The 15,142-nt window shown below is 42.0% G+C and overlaps 1 protein-coding gene across 1 annotated transcript in view; it reads right to left on the reverse strand.

The window, feature by feature from the left end:
• Positions 1-15,142, reverse strand: part of LOC125484227 (cytochrome P450 4B1-like) — a 30,185-nt gene that overhangs the window by 11,497 nt on the left and 3,546 nt on the right. The window contains exons 3-4 of the mRNA XM_048602083.1: positions 11,742-11,786; positions 8,614-8,741 (exon numbers count right to left, since the gene is read on the reverse strand). Coding sequence (XP_048458040.1) covers positions 8,614-8,741; positions 11,742-11,786 — 173 coding nt within the window. The remainder of the gene's footprint in view (positions 1-8,613; positions 8,742-11,741; positions 11,787-15,142) is intronic.

The raw sequence follows: 15,142 nt of genomic DNA on the forward strand, positions 1-15,142 counted from the left end.
CACCTTGTTGTCTCGGATTCTCCAGCACCTGCAGCTCCTACTATCTCAGGGTCTACTATCTGTTTGCCAAGATAGAATTCTGTGTTGTGTGTGGGAGAAGGTTGAAGGGAAGGAGGATGATGCCTGATGAGTTGGAGTAGAGAGAGAGGCTGCTAGGAGGTGGTGGAGAATGGGAAGCTGAAAAGGAGTTGGAGATTGAAAGAGAGAGAGAGATTGCAAGGGGGATTAGATGGTGGAGAGAGAGAGGGGGAGACTTTTAAGTGGGGGAGGGTTGGACAGGGAGGCTACAAAGAAGAGAGAAGAGTTTTAAACCTGTTGATAAAGGAATACTGAAACAAGAAGGGTGCAAATGTTGGAGATGGGAGACACAGAGACCTCAGCGGAAGCCAGAAAAACTTGAAATCAATGAGGAAATGAATTGCTTGCAATTAATGTGGGATCATTACCTTAAGGCTGCATGCAATCAGGAGTTACTTTATGGGAAAAATGCATTGGATGCTATTGTAGTGAGCACCATGCTAACTGTTAAAATTAAGTCTGAGATTGAGATCTGCAATACATTACAAATGATAGTAACTGCCTGATTAACATACCCCAGTTTTGTGAATATGCTATGGAAAATGGGAAAGCTATGACCTCACCAGCCTAGATAGTCTGTTTACAGTGACAGCTGTTTGTGTGTAGAAGTGAGTCCCAGTTATGTAAAATAAAAGCTTTTGTCGTTAGGTTATGCCTGTTGTCTTATGCCAATTTAGCTGCTGTGATACCAAGGAATTCAATGCTTTCCTTGAATGTTCTGACTTTAGATATTAATGGAGTGCTAGTAATTGAGGATATTGATGATTTTTTTTAATCTATTTCCATGACAGTCCAAATACCCTGTCTGGAAACAACTTAATATTACTATATTAATATTATTGTGACAGGAAATCGGAGCAGCCAGAGAAAACTCATGCGGACATGGGGAGAATGTGCAAACTCCACACAGGCAGTCGCCTGAGGCTGGAATCGAATGGGGGTAACTGGTGCTGTGAGTAGGCAGTGCTAACTAGTCAGCCACCATGCCAGGCCAATGCCAATGGAAGTAGGCAGCACGTCCTTGTCTGTCAGGCCTCTGCCTAGGGGAATACAATTCTCCTGTGTGGCTAGGTATCATACTTTGGGATGTTTCACGGTGTTAAAAGGAGATGTTTAATATGAGTTTATATGGTAATCCACCCATTGCTATTGCGGGCAAAATTGGCCACCAGAGGGAGATATCTTGATATCAAATAACTTCCAACACTGAGCAAATCGAGAAGCGATAGCAGATTCTGGCCCTAGAAGACACTAGTATTGATTGACAAGGTAATAACACCAAAATTTGGTGGGTGCACTCCTCTACAATTATAATGTCCAAAAACTTTCTCTGTCTCAGTCACAATAGGGGGCTTTGCTGGCTCAGTCTTATCAGACTTTTTCTCAGTGGATCTATCACAGGAAAAGGAGTCAAACATCACGAAGGAAAAGATCATGATTATGAGAAGGAAGATGATGATGATGCAGAAGAGAAGTAAAAGCAACTTCATAGATTATGCTGATGATGATTGTAGAGAGAATAGTGAGGATGAACAAATGTTTAAGGCCACCAAGGTTCCATGGAACTACATTGTGACCATGTTTTTCTTTCACAACTTTCCCCTATAGCTCCTTGTATTACTTGCTTATTCATTCCCATGCACCATCTCCAAACTTGGGTCAAAGTGAAGTATGGGAAGGTGGGACTAAAATTAGTGTTAACAATGAAGTGGTACTGACTGATTCATGGAGCATAGAAGTGTACAACACAGAGAAAGGTCCTTCAGCCCATCGAGCTTGTGCCAATCAAAAACAACAACCAAACAATTCCACTTCTATTTTCTAGCATAGCATGATGGAACAAAAGGGATGGCATGTCTGCGAGCTGTCTCAGCTTCCCGGAGGAAGAAGCTCACTATGGCTACAGAGCTGTGGGACACAACTGAGCAATAGTCATTAGAATAAGTCAAATAAATCTGAAGCTGAACACTTAATTCCTAAGATTTTTGCAGCAACTGACAATGGTGTTTCTCCATTGTACAGCTCACATTTCATCTAATTGAGAATTTCGGGCCAAATTTTAGCAAAGGCAGAAACTACATTCCCAGCACTTGTACAGCTACCTGCGGGGTTAAACTCCCCACACACAGCCCGTGATCATCCGTGCACCCCACAGCCACAAAGCCCAAGCCTTCTGAACCAGTCAGTACTCGGGCACGCATTTGCTCCAGGGATATTAAAGCATCAGGAGGTTGGCTCAGGGAATGGGAGGGGATGCTGGGTGACATCAGCTCCAGTCAAATGTGAAGTCCTGCTTCAGGGAGTTTACAGTCAGTAACCTAGAGGATGAAGCAGTGTGAGATCTAGGAAGCAGACTGCCAGTCCAGAGGATGTAACATGTACCACAAATAACAAGTTGCATTTTTCTTTCTTAAGATGAGGTTAAAATATTTTTGGTGGCGGAGGTGGCGGTGGTGGTGGTGGTGGTGGTGGTGGTGGTGGGGTGGGCGGGGGGGGGGTTGCTGAGTGGTGATGGGCAGTGTTGGATGCAAATGGGCCTTCAAGCTGCTTAGAGTAACTTTGTGCACATTTCAAGGTCTTCAAGACCAAAATGCCATCTTCATCACAGAAAGAAATGCAAATCAGTGAGATTTTCACTTACCTTGAAACCAATGTGTTGTCTTATGCACCACTTGCTCCAAACTAAGAGCTAGCAGCAAGTTCAGCACTGGGAATGTGGGATGTTTGCAAATTGGGTTACCTTAAGCAGCATTTGAGCCAGAAATTGCACATGGATGCCATTATTAGTTTATAAACCTAAAATATGTAATTTTTAGATGCTCACCAAAAGATCATGAGATGAAGGTGGACTGTACAGAGCACGAAAAACCCAATCCTGACGGTGAAAGTTCTCATTGATGTTGTATTTACAGTAAAGACATGTGTCACACTTTCTACACAAGAGATTCATGATCATGTGAGAGAGGAAACAGAAATTATTGAGAGTGGAAAGAATTATGCCTTGGAATTAAACTAATGCAATAGCATAGTCATTGAGAAACAGATTCTGGAAGAATTGCGCAAATAGTGTTGTCATACATTGATGAATGGAAGTACAGTACAGACATGTTAGCACAAGTAATGTTGTTTTTTATACATCAAGTTTCAACCAGAATTTGAACTTGTTTCACACGACTACCTTTTCAGGACTTTTGAAATTGACTGCTTGTGACAGTGTCTCCATTGTGATAGCAGTGAAGCAATTTTTTTGCTCAGTGACGTTGATTTACAGTAGGTGATGTTTAAATCAAACAAGCTTGTGTTAGGCTTTAAAGAAAAATGGTTCAGCAGCAGTGTTGTATTGGGAAATCGTATATTTGTCTAGGCAGCATTGCATTGCTCACAGAAGATCAGGGAATAGATAATGCTTCGAGACAGGTCTCAATTATGCAAAACCATTCTTTGAAGCATTTCAATGTTTAGTAAGTCAATTGTGAAGAAAGGACATTTCAAAGAATTTTCCAGTGTCACAGTGTGATGCAGTGGCATTTCGACCTCTGAATGAAGTGAGGTAGCTGTCAATGTGAATCTTCAATGTCTTGATCAAGTATTACACAGAACGAGAAGTAAGTGCAGTGATCCAATAAGCACTGTCTGAAAATGCTCACAAAGCCACAATATCATGTTGCAGTGGCAACTCTGAACGGTGTTTAAACTAAACATCACCATGCACATTCTTGCCGAGAAAGTGACACCAATTGTAGCTGTGCATTTTGCAAAAACTAAGATTAATAAAGTGAAAACTTAGTTTCTAGATTAACACTTTTATTGGAATGATGAAGTTTAAGAAGGTTGCCTGTTCTCAACAGTGATGCACTGCTGCATTCCTTCAATTCACATCAAGGGGAGATGATGGCCTAGTGGTATCACCGCTGGACTGTTAATCCAGAGACCTAGATAATGTTCTGGGGATCTGGGTTTGAATCCTGCCACGGCAGATGGTGGAATTTGAACTCAATAAATATCTGGAATTAAGAGTCTGACAATGACTGTGAATCCATTGTCGATTGTTGGAAAACCCCATCTGCTTCACTAATGTCCTTGAGGGAAGGAAACTGCGATCCTTACCTGGTCTGGCTGACATGTGACTCCAGACCCACAGCAAAGTGGTTGACTCTTAACTGCCCTCTGGGCAATTAGGGATGGGCAATAAATACTGCCTAGCCAGTTAAGGCCTCATCCCATGAATGAATAAAGGATAACAAAAGTTTGGGTACTCACATGGGCCCAAGCTATGCCTGCCTCTTTGTAGGTTACGTGGAACAATCCCTCTTCCATAGCTGCACTGGGCCTAAACCCCACCTCTTTCTCTGTTACATTGATGACTGCATCGGCACCGCCTCGTGCTCCCACGAGGAGCTCGAACAGTTCATCCACTTCACCAACACCTTCCACCCCAACCTTAAGTTCACCTGGACCATCTCTAATACCTCTCTCTCCGTCCTGGACCTCTCTGTCTCCATCTCCAGCAATCACCTAGAAACCGATATTCATTTCAAGCCCACCGACTCCCACAGCTACCTAGAGTACACTTCTTCCCACCCACCTTCCTGCAAAAATGCCATCCCCTATTCCCAATTCCTTTGCCTCCGCCGTATCTGCTCCCAGGATGAGGCATTCCACTCCCGTACATCTCAGATGTCCTCGTTTTCAAGGACCGCAACTTCCCCCCCTCAGTGGTCGAGAACACCCTCAACCATGTCTCTTGCATTTCCCGCAACTCATCCCTGACACCCCCTCCCCGCAATAACAACCAAAACAGAATCGCCCTCGTCCTCACGCACCACCCCACCAACCTCCGGATCCAACGCGTCATCCTCCGACACTTCCGCCATCTGCAATCCGACCCCACCACCAAAGACATTTTTCCCTCCCCACCCTTATCTGCTTTCCGGAGGGACCACTCTCTCCGTGACTCCCTTGTCCGCTCCACACTCCCCTCCAGCCCACCACACCCGGCACTTTTCCCTGCAACCGCAGGAAGTGCTACACCTGCCCCTACACCTCCCCCCTCATCCCCATCCCAGGCCCCAAGAAGACTTTCCACATCAAGCAGATGTTCACCTGCACATCTGCTAATGTGGTATACTGCATCCGCTGTTCCTGTTGTGGCCTCCTCTACATCGGGGAAACCAAGCGGAGGCTTGGGGACCACTTTGCAGAACACCTACGCTTGGTTCGCACTAAACAACTGCACCTCCTAGTTGCAAACCATTTCAACTCCCCCTCCCATTCCTCAGATGACATGTCCATCCTGGGCCTCCTGCAGTGCCACAACCATGCTACCCGAAGGTTGCAGGAACAGCAACTCATATTCCGCTTGGGAACCCTGCAGCCCAATGGTATCAATGTGGACTTCACAAGCTTCAAAATCTCCCCTCCCCCTACCGCATCCCAAAACCAGCCCAGCTTGTCCCCGCCTCCCTAACCTGTCCTTCCTCCCACCTATCCCCTCCTCCCACCTCAAGCCCCACCCCCATCTCCTACCTAATAAACTCATCCCACCCGCTTGACCTGTCCGTCCTCCCTGGACTGACCTATCTCCTCCCTACCTCCCCACCTACACTCACCTTTACTGGCTCCGTCCCCTCCTCTTTGACCTGTCTGTCTCCTCTCTAACCATCTTCTCCTCTATCCATCTTCTATCCGCCTCCCCCTCTCTCCCTATTTATTTCAGAACCCCCTTCCCCTCCCCCATTTCTGAAGAAGGGTCTAGGCCCGAAACATCAGCCTTCCTGCTCCTCTGATGCTGCTTGGCCTGCTGTGTTCATCCAGCTCTACACCTTGTTATCTCAGATTCTCCAGCATCTGCAGTTCCTAGTATCTCTGAAACAAAAATTTGTTCAACTTCTTTGAGACCGCCTGGAAAGCAGATTTCCAGAAGTGAAAATATTGGAGAGCCATGCATTTGGTCAGGCTGCAATCACTACAAGAATCAATAATGAATTTGGAAAAGACCAGTATCGAGCAACTAATATCGAAATACTCCACTCTTGTAACAAACTGTGGCGAAAGAGTAGCCGCAAGAACATGTGAACTATACTCTGATTACATGGTTGTGGAAAATGTCAAGTTTGGTTCCATTCAGACATTCAGTGATTTGGGGGACTTTGGCCCAAAAGGCAGCCAATTTCTTCTGGACATTTGTGAAATATTTCAGGCATCAAGTGCTGACTTTGAGTGCAGATTTTGCCGAATGAACTCAATTAAATCTAAATACAGAATAAATTAGAAATAAATCACTCAGACAACTTGATTGAATTAAGTCGTACATTTAACCCGAACAAAATATCACCCTGGATGCAGCACAACATTATTGGGCAGTAAATAAAGACTGGGGCATGAAAAGCTGCCCACAAAAGCGCAAATAAATTACTAGTTCTGAGGAAGGGTCCCCGGACCGAAAACGTTAACTGTTTTCTCCTTCACCGATGCTGCCAGACCTGCTGAGCTTTTCCAGCAACTTTGTTTTTGTCAATAAATTACTAGTGTCAGTTTTTGATCACGTGTTTTTATGTGGTGTACATAGCGTCACCACTAAACAGGTTTCCTGACTTCTGAACCAAGCAAACCATTTTTAACAAGTAGAATGCCTGTAATTGTAAAATAATAAATGCATACTTTAATAGTTAAAACAGCGAAAAAATTACAGTGTGGTCTCTGCTCAATATGCCACTTATATTACTCCAGAGTCCTGAACTGGCACCAGGAAAAAATAGAGGGAAATTTAACTGAAAAAAATTCCATAAATTCCACCTCCGAATCTAGGACCAATCATTTTGGCCAGTGATATAGTTTGTACATCCATGGTTCAGAGGCACCTGTTAATGTAAATGCCCAGCTGCTTTCAAACAGGCCAAATTCCATCAGCGAGATATTGAAAACATGACTTCAGGTCCACCTTTGGAAGAGACCAAATGTCCCTTTGAGGGAGAAAGGATGTTGTTTGGGAGAGTTTATAAGTTTTGTGAGAGGTCAGATGCCGTTTAGGATTGTATAGAAGTAGATATGAATGTGTTTTAAAGTAGATTAAACTCAGGGGAACTGTCATGGTATTTAAATCTCCAAGTTCTCTACATTTTTGCAAAAAAAAAGTGAGTTCAAAAAGATTATTGTTCGAAATTTGCATAATGCTTGAGCGTTATCATTGATAGGATTTGTGTTAAATGAGCTGTTCAGTTAGCTCAGTTGGCTGGATTACTGGTTTGTGATGCAGAGTGATGACAACAGCACTGGTTAAATTCCCACACTGGTTGAGGTTACCATGAAAGAGTCTCCTTCTCAAGCTCTCCATCCACCTGAGGCATGGGGATCATCAGGTTAAATCACCACCAGTTGCCTCTCTCTCTCTCTCTCTCTAATGAGAGAGCAACCCCATGATCCTCATGTTGCATATCCAATTCCACAACTCACCACCACCACCATGGGGTTGGGAGGAAGAAAAGAAGTGTAAGTTTGCTGTTTGACTAACAGCTTCAAATGTTTGATACAGGAATAATAATACAAATGTTTGTTTTCATGAGGGATTAGGTACTTGAAGGAAATTTTTATAAGAGATTAAGAACTTGAAAGACTTTAAGTGTATTGAATGGTGTTCTTATGAATGAACTTTTTAAAAATTATTGGTCATCAATAAGCATCTATAATTTATTTTATTTCAGCTCTACATAATTGCTGAAGTTGATACAGACTGAGTTGGCATAGAAGATGTGGGGGAAAAAGGGTTGTGGGTATAGACTGGAATGAAATGCACTAAGTTGACAGAAGGGTTATAAGGAGCCTTGAGGATGAGTGGTGGTCAAGATTTGGCATTAATTTGGTATGCAGTCTATGAAGGGCCATGGGAGGTCAGTCGAAGGGCATACATGGCATGGAAGGTGGAAGGACCATATGGGGGTCAAGATGTGGCACGTTGCCACGGAGATTGTGTGTGTGTGTGTGCACGTGTGTGTGTGAAGTCAGAGGGATTATTTTGGCTTCTTTTAAAACAGTTGGGATGAAGTTCTGGAGCACCAAGAAAGGCCTTCTAAATAGTCCCTCTCTGCCCTTGGCAGTTCCTGTTGCCACCTCCATATTATTACCAGGTTGGAGGGCGAATGTCCTGTTAAGACCTGTACCCTACAACCCCCACCTAGCACAGAATGAAAATCTAAATATCCAGGGCAGTTTCTCCCGAGTTGATTTTGGAGTTTGGAATCTTCCTGACTGCACGTCCCCATCACTGAAATGAAAATTTGGCCCTTACTTTCAAGTCACAAGTGCAATCAGGATTTCTCTATCTATGTGACTGTAACTTTGTCACATAAACTGGACTTCTGCCAAATATAGGAATAAATGAGAAAACCACAAAGAAATTCACCTCCTAGCCCATTTTTATGCCGAGATGTAGAGCTATCAAGATATAGCTCAAACTCATTTCAGATTAGAACTTTACGGACAAATAAAATGAAGAGACCTAGTGTCATCATCAGCAAACACATTTTTAAAAAAACATACCAGCATGATCTTGGTGGACTCTGCAATCTCCTGCACGTATGACTTCAATATATCATAATGGAATCCAGGTGTCAAGAGTCGTCGATGACGATGCCACTTCTGGCCACTGTTTATTAGTAAACCATCACCTGAAATTCATAGAATAGGACTAAACAAGAAAGAATGGGCCTTGCTGTATTGCTACTGAAATAATTAAACTTTTGTTCTCATTTTGTAAATAATTGAATGGCTAATACAGAAAAAAAGCAATCATAAAAATGTTTTGAATACTTATTTGGTAAGTGCATTGAAAAGCATAGAAATAAGCCATAGAAATTAGGAAGACTATGATTTGATTGTTTAATTTATCTGAACTCAGCTGGGATGGCAGTAGGATTATTTAATGGGATCGAATCCTTGAGGCAGATAGAATTAAAATCAGGATTCCTGCTCCTGATTGCTATCCAGTTCACTTTCTAGATAGCACATCTGAATGAGTGTTGTCAATAGACAATGGTGCACGGCTGTGATAGCATTTTATTCAAACATAAGAAAATAAGAAACAGGAACAAAGTAGACCATTCAGCCCTTCAAGCCTGCATTGCCATTCAAGAAGATCATAGCTGATGTGTCCCGGGCCTTAATTCTTCCTTCATGCCAGCTCATCTTAGCCCTCAACTCCTCGATGTTTAAAACATCGATTTCCTCTTTAAATATTATCAGAGATCCAACTCTCTGGATACAAAATTCTAGACATTCACTAGAAGAAATTAATTCACATCTCAGTTTTAAAGTTTTAACCTTACTTTGTCACCTAGTTTGAGATTCCCCCACTCGTGGAAACATCTTCTCAACATTTACCCTATCAAGACCTCTCAGAATCTTTTATGTTTCAAGAAGATCACCCTTCACTCTATTCTGTAGTGAATAAAGGCCTAACCTGTTTAGCTGCTCTTGATAAGTCAGCCCCTTCATTCCAGAAATCAGCCTAGTTAATCTCTGTTGAACCTCCTCCAATGCCAGAATATCCTCTCTTAAGTATGGGGACAAAACAGTGCACAGTATTCCAGGTGTGAACTTAACAATACCCCGTACAGTTGTAACAGGACTTTTCAATTTTTAAAATCCAAACCCCTAGCGAAAGGCAAAAATTCCATTGGACAATTTAATGACTTGCTGCACCTGCATGCTAACCTTTTGTGTTCCATGCACAAGAACACCCAGATCCCTCTGCCTTCACCTTTTTGGATTTCGCTCCATTTAAATAATAATCTGCCCTTTGATTCTTTCTATCAAAATGCATGACCTCTGTACTGATACCTTCCTTTATTAATAAAGCTATCCAACCTCTTTTCCTTTTTGCCTATTTTTCCAGAATATGGCTATCCTTGAATATTGAATTCCTAGTCTTGGTTATTGTGCAATCCTATTGTAGCTATCAAGTCATCTTCATTTATTTCTATTTATGCTGTTAACTCATCTATCTTGTTGCAAATGCTATGTGCATTTATCTAAAGAACCTCAAGCTTTGAAGTTTTACAATTATTCTTTACTCTGGTTCTAATTACTGCTGCACTCTTCTGTGTATATTTTCTACCCCTTCACATCTGATTATCACTCATCTCTTCCTTACCTTGCACCTCTGCTCTTTACATTCGTTTTTTAAAAAAATTCCCTTTAAATAAACTCGCCTCTTTAAACTAATTAGATGAAAGCCCTATCTACAACTCTAGTTACTCAATTTGCCTGGATGCTGTTCTCAGCATGATATAATTGAAGTCCATCCCAAAAGAACAGCTCTCTTTTCTCCTGAGTACTTGTGCCGCTGATCCAGAAATCTGAATCCATCTCTCCTGTGCCAGTCTTTGAGTCACACATTTACCTCTCTAATCTTATTTACGTTATGCCAATTTGCATGTGGCTCAGATAGCAATCCTGAGGTAATTACCTTTGTGATTCTGCTTTCTAATTAGTCAGGAGCTGTTTTTAATCCCTCAGCAAAACCACTCTGTTGTGGGAACCCATGTGGACCTCAATAATTGTACCCTTCACTCCCACTCTAAATTCCTCTCCAGACCAGAAGAGATGTTGTTAACCTTGACATTAGGTAGCAACATAGCCTGCATTGTATCTTTGCACTGCCTGGATATAGGTGAAAACAATTGTAAGGGAATAGGTTTCGCTGTCTGGTAAATGAAAAAGACTTAGTGGTCAATTTTCAACTGAAAGCCAAAAATGTTCCGTATTAATTACAGTGCTATAATATATAGTAGGATTTAATCCTACACATGCAATGAAAACTATTCGAGCAAGCAATTAAAACCAATCAAGAAATTTACTGACTAGTGACCTGCTCTATTATAAGTATCTTCTATTTTAATATATTATTCTGAGCAGGCAGCAATAACAGCTGCCTCAAACCAGTGAGGTCTTTAATAAATATGCAGACTGAGGCTTGACTGACAGCCTAAAATGCTGCCTTAAGAGAGGAAGTAGTCAAAATTTCCCTTCGGCTGAAGCTAGTCAGAAGAACAGCCAGAAGAGACCATTCTTTTAAGCGTCAACTTCCAACTTTGTTTGTGGGGCCATGGAGAGCAGAAGTGCTCTTTTGTTTTCACGAGGGAACTTTAGACATACCCTGGACTAGGTTCTCCCATTTCTGATTGAGAGGTCCATTTACTTGGGAACTAAGAATCTTCCTTCAGTTCCATTAGTGATCTCCTGCTAAATGAAATTTTGCTTTTGCCCACTGCTACTGCTGCTGCTCCTCCCTGCAGGATTTGTGCAGATAACGTGCTAGGTCGGACAACAAAAGTCTCCCATACTGCTGAGATCAAGAGTCTGTTCGCACTTTCCTTAGCTGTTGTCTATTTGATTTCTACTCAGTGAAAATTAGGGTGTAATACAATGAGGCAATTAAATAATATGGTGTAAGTGGTCCTGAAATCAAACAAAAGCACAAAAGTATGGAATGGCAGAAAAATATTTCTCACAATATGCAAGCAATGTTATCTATTCAGAAACACATTGTTCTTTCTGTATAATTTAATGCATAAAAACCACTCAATGTAGCTGCTATAACTGTGACCAAAGTTTAAGAGAATGCTCCACACACTGCAATGAGGCCGGAATAGAGTTATAATGCATACCGATCCAAGGAAGCATAAACCGGTACACCACATCATCTTTTGGTTCTGTAAAATATACAAAAACACTAATGTATGCATATAACATATAGCACAAAGTTTTGCAATCAAGTCCATCTTGTTTATTTTGACACATTCCTCTCTGCATTTTATAAAGTAGAGCTATTTTCCATCAAAATTTCTCCATTGAAATTAATTTCAGTTACATGAGTTTCTTGGTTTATTAAAACCCAAACATCTGAGAATATTAGACTAGTTCAGTTAGCCCGAAGAGCATGTTCTAGTATTTATGTAGATCATGGCTGATCATCTATCTCATTGCAATTTTGGTGTGCCATCCATAATTTCCTTGATGTAATTAGTCTCCAAAGATCTGTTGATTTCTGTCTTGAACCTGTTCAATTAATGAGCTTCCACAACTTTCTGGGGTAGGGAATTCCAAAGATACTTCAACTTCTGAGTGCAGAAATTCCTACTAATCTCAGGCTTAAACGGCCTACCCTTTATCCCGAGATTGTGTCCCTGGTTTTAGACTCACCAACAGGGGAAAAATCAAGAGCCAGATTTTCCGAGCAATGGCAATCTAGCTTCTTTTTTTTTTAGAAGGATGGAGCTCCCTGTTTCTGAGAGGAGATTCTTCTCAGGGATTCTTCAGAAATACAGGGCCATACTTCCATTCTGATGTTCTATCATAGCGCAGTACTGTTGGGAGAAGGCAAACCACACTCCCTTTTCACAGAGTCATCTGCCATGTTCTGACATTTAAAGGCCCAAAGAGCCACTTTGAAAGCTGCTGTCAAACACTAACTGCCAAATGTAAATGTGACGTTAGGGTAAATGTGTCACCCTTTATTTACACATGGAGACTCCTTGATACTGACCCAGCATCCCCAGAGCCAGCTTGCAGGGTGAACAGAACCTCTGACACTCCTGTTTATAGCTGTCAGCCAGGGCTCCCTGATTGGACCAGGTTAACAGCCCCAATCAGGGAACTCATATTCTATGAGGTCCACCTGGCTGACCTCGTTACAATCACTACAGGTAGAGTGCCAGATGGGTAGGTTGTTAGTTTAGTAGGGATTAGGGTGCCAGGGGATACCATGCCAATTGGTAGGATGCCACATTGGAAGGGAGTAGGATGCCAGTTGGTAGGCTGCCAGGATGCAATGCAGCAAGGGGACAAGTAAGTGATGCAGTGTTTAGAGTAGGTCAGAGCGTGTGGATGAAATCTGATCTGGCATAGAGTGGGATTGGGTACGGCAGTGGTTGGCGGGAAGGGGTGAGTGTGAAGAGGGAAGTCAGGTGCAGAGTGAGAGAAGGGGGAGTATGTCCAGTGAAAGGGGAAGAGGGGTCCAACCTGATGGCAGATGAAGGACTGTTGACACTGATGGGGGCAAGGACCACTGTGTCCAACAGTGAGGGAATGGAGTGTTGGGTGCGTAAGTGAAAAAGAAGGTTGATGGGTCAGAAGTGACCCTGGGGTAACGAGGGGAGGTTGGGTGTGGAGCAGGGGAAGGGGGTGTTAAGTCAGGACCTAGAGTGGTATATATGGCTAACCTGTTAATACCAGCTTCAGATTGAGTGGATGTTTTCACCGAATAGCAAATAATTAGCCAGGATGATTCACCATATTTGTTAATGATACCCTTTTATCCCATTTAGGTTTCATGTATTCTAATTCAAAGTGTGTAACATGAGATTTCTCCACAATGAAAGCTCTTCAGTGTCCATTAATTCATTAGCTTAATGGACCCTTTTACATATTATTAAAATCCAACATTTCCTCAGCACTTGGAGACAGGCATTAGCAATTCATAAATAACAAGGGAAATGTTCTTGTAGTACCTTTTCAGAATTTAGGAAATTGTTATTAAGAACTAGTCCCTTGAAGTGAATATCCCCAGCTACTTAATATTTAGTACATTTTTGTATTTTGTCTTTAAGTTAAAGTGGAATAAGGTGATTGGGCCAGGCAGGCAAACAAAAAGCAGAAGATACAAATGATGAAATAGGTTGAGATGATAGCAACAGAAAGATGAGTGGGTAGGAAATTAACAAAGGAAAACTGTTGAAATGAAAGGATCAAGAAGTTAATACTTGGAAGGAAAACAAAAGGAAATTTCAAAGAAGAAAATATATACTTATATATTTTTCAAAGAATCAATAAGCACACCATGCAAAACAGTTTTCTTCTACTCTATACGATACTATATATGTTATATATGATACATAATCAAAGATGAAAAACGTATTTATGAGAGAGAGAAAGTGGAAAGTGAATGTCTGTCAGGGTTTTGGAAATAATTGAAGGGAGTGTAAAGAAACTTGGAGACTAAAAATTAATTGTGGAATGGTAGGTCATGCCTATTGACCAATTGAGAGTTTGTCCTTGAGTGGTAGGAACACTAAAATCTAATTCAAAGCCAGAATTTCACTGTTAAGATTGCCCCAGGAAAATCAATTTATTTTTCGTTTGCTAAATACATGCTCTATACTTAAATGTTCTGGACATGAATTGACCTCACTTTTGGAGACTTGCTCCAGCAGTTTTCGCTCTTTTGAACACGCTATAACAAAATGCTTATTGTCCGATCTGTAATCCTTCTCTCACTCCTAGTCTATACCCTTTCTCATTCCATTGTAAACATTGGTACACCCTTCTATCAAAACTATAGTCATTGCTTCATGAATTTTACATTGGCGGTATACACTGTTATTTGTACAACACTTAAAACAATGTTTTCTACTTAAATATCATTAAAAATCATAATGCTAAAAAAGTATCACATATGTTCAAAACTTCCAGAATAGGAATTTATAAAGATTCCACACATTCAAAAACCAAATTGCTTTTAAGATGTTGAGACGACAAGGTGCAGGGCTGGATGAACACAGCAGGCCAAGCAGCATCATAGGAGCAGAGAGGCTGACGTTTCGGGCCTAGACCCTTCATCAGAAAAGGAGGAGGGGAAGGGGGTTCTGAAATAAATAGGGAGGGAGTGGGAGGCAGATAGAAGATGGATAGAGGAGAGGATAGGTGGAGAGGAAACAAACAGGTCGAAGAGGCGGGGATGGGGCCAGTAAAGGTGAGTGTAGGCTTCCTCTACATCGGGGAAACCAAGCGGAGGCTCGGGGACCGCTTTGCAGAACACCTACGCTCAGTTCGCAATAAACAACTGTACCTCCCAGTCGCGAACCATTTCAACTCCCCCTCCCATTCCTCAGACGACATGTCCATCCTGGGCCTCCTGCAGTGCCACAACGATGCCACCCAAAGGTTGCAGGAACAGCAACTCATATTCCGCTTGGGAACCCTGCAGCCCAATGTTATCAATGTGGATTTCACAAGCTTCAAAATCTCCCCTCCCCCTACCGCATCCCAAAACCAGTCCAGCTCGTCCCTG

This window comes from Rhincodon typus, chromosome 10 (genome assembly GCF_021869965.1).
Source record: "Rhincodon typus isolate 14 chromosome 10, sRhiTyp1.1, whole genome shotgun sequence".
Classification (NCBI taxonomy): Eukaryota; Metazoa; Chordata; class Chondrichthyes; order Orectolobiformes; family Rhincodontidae; genus Rhincodon; species Rhincodon typus.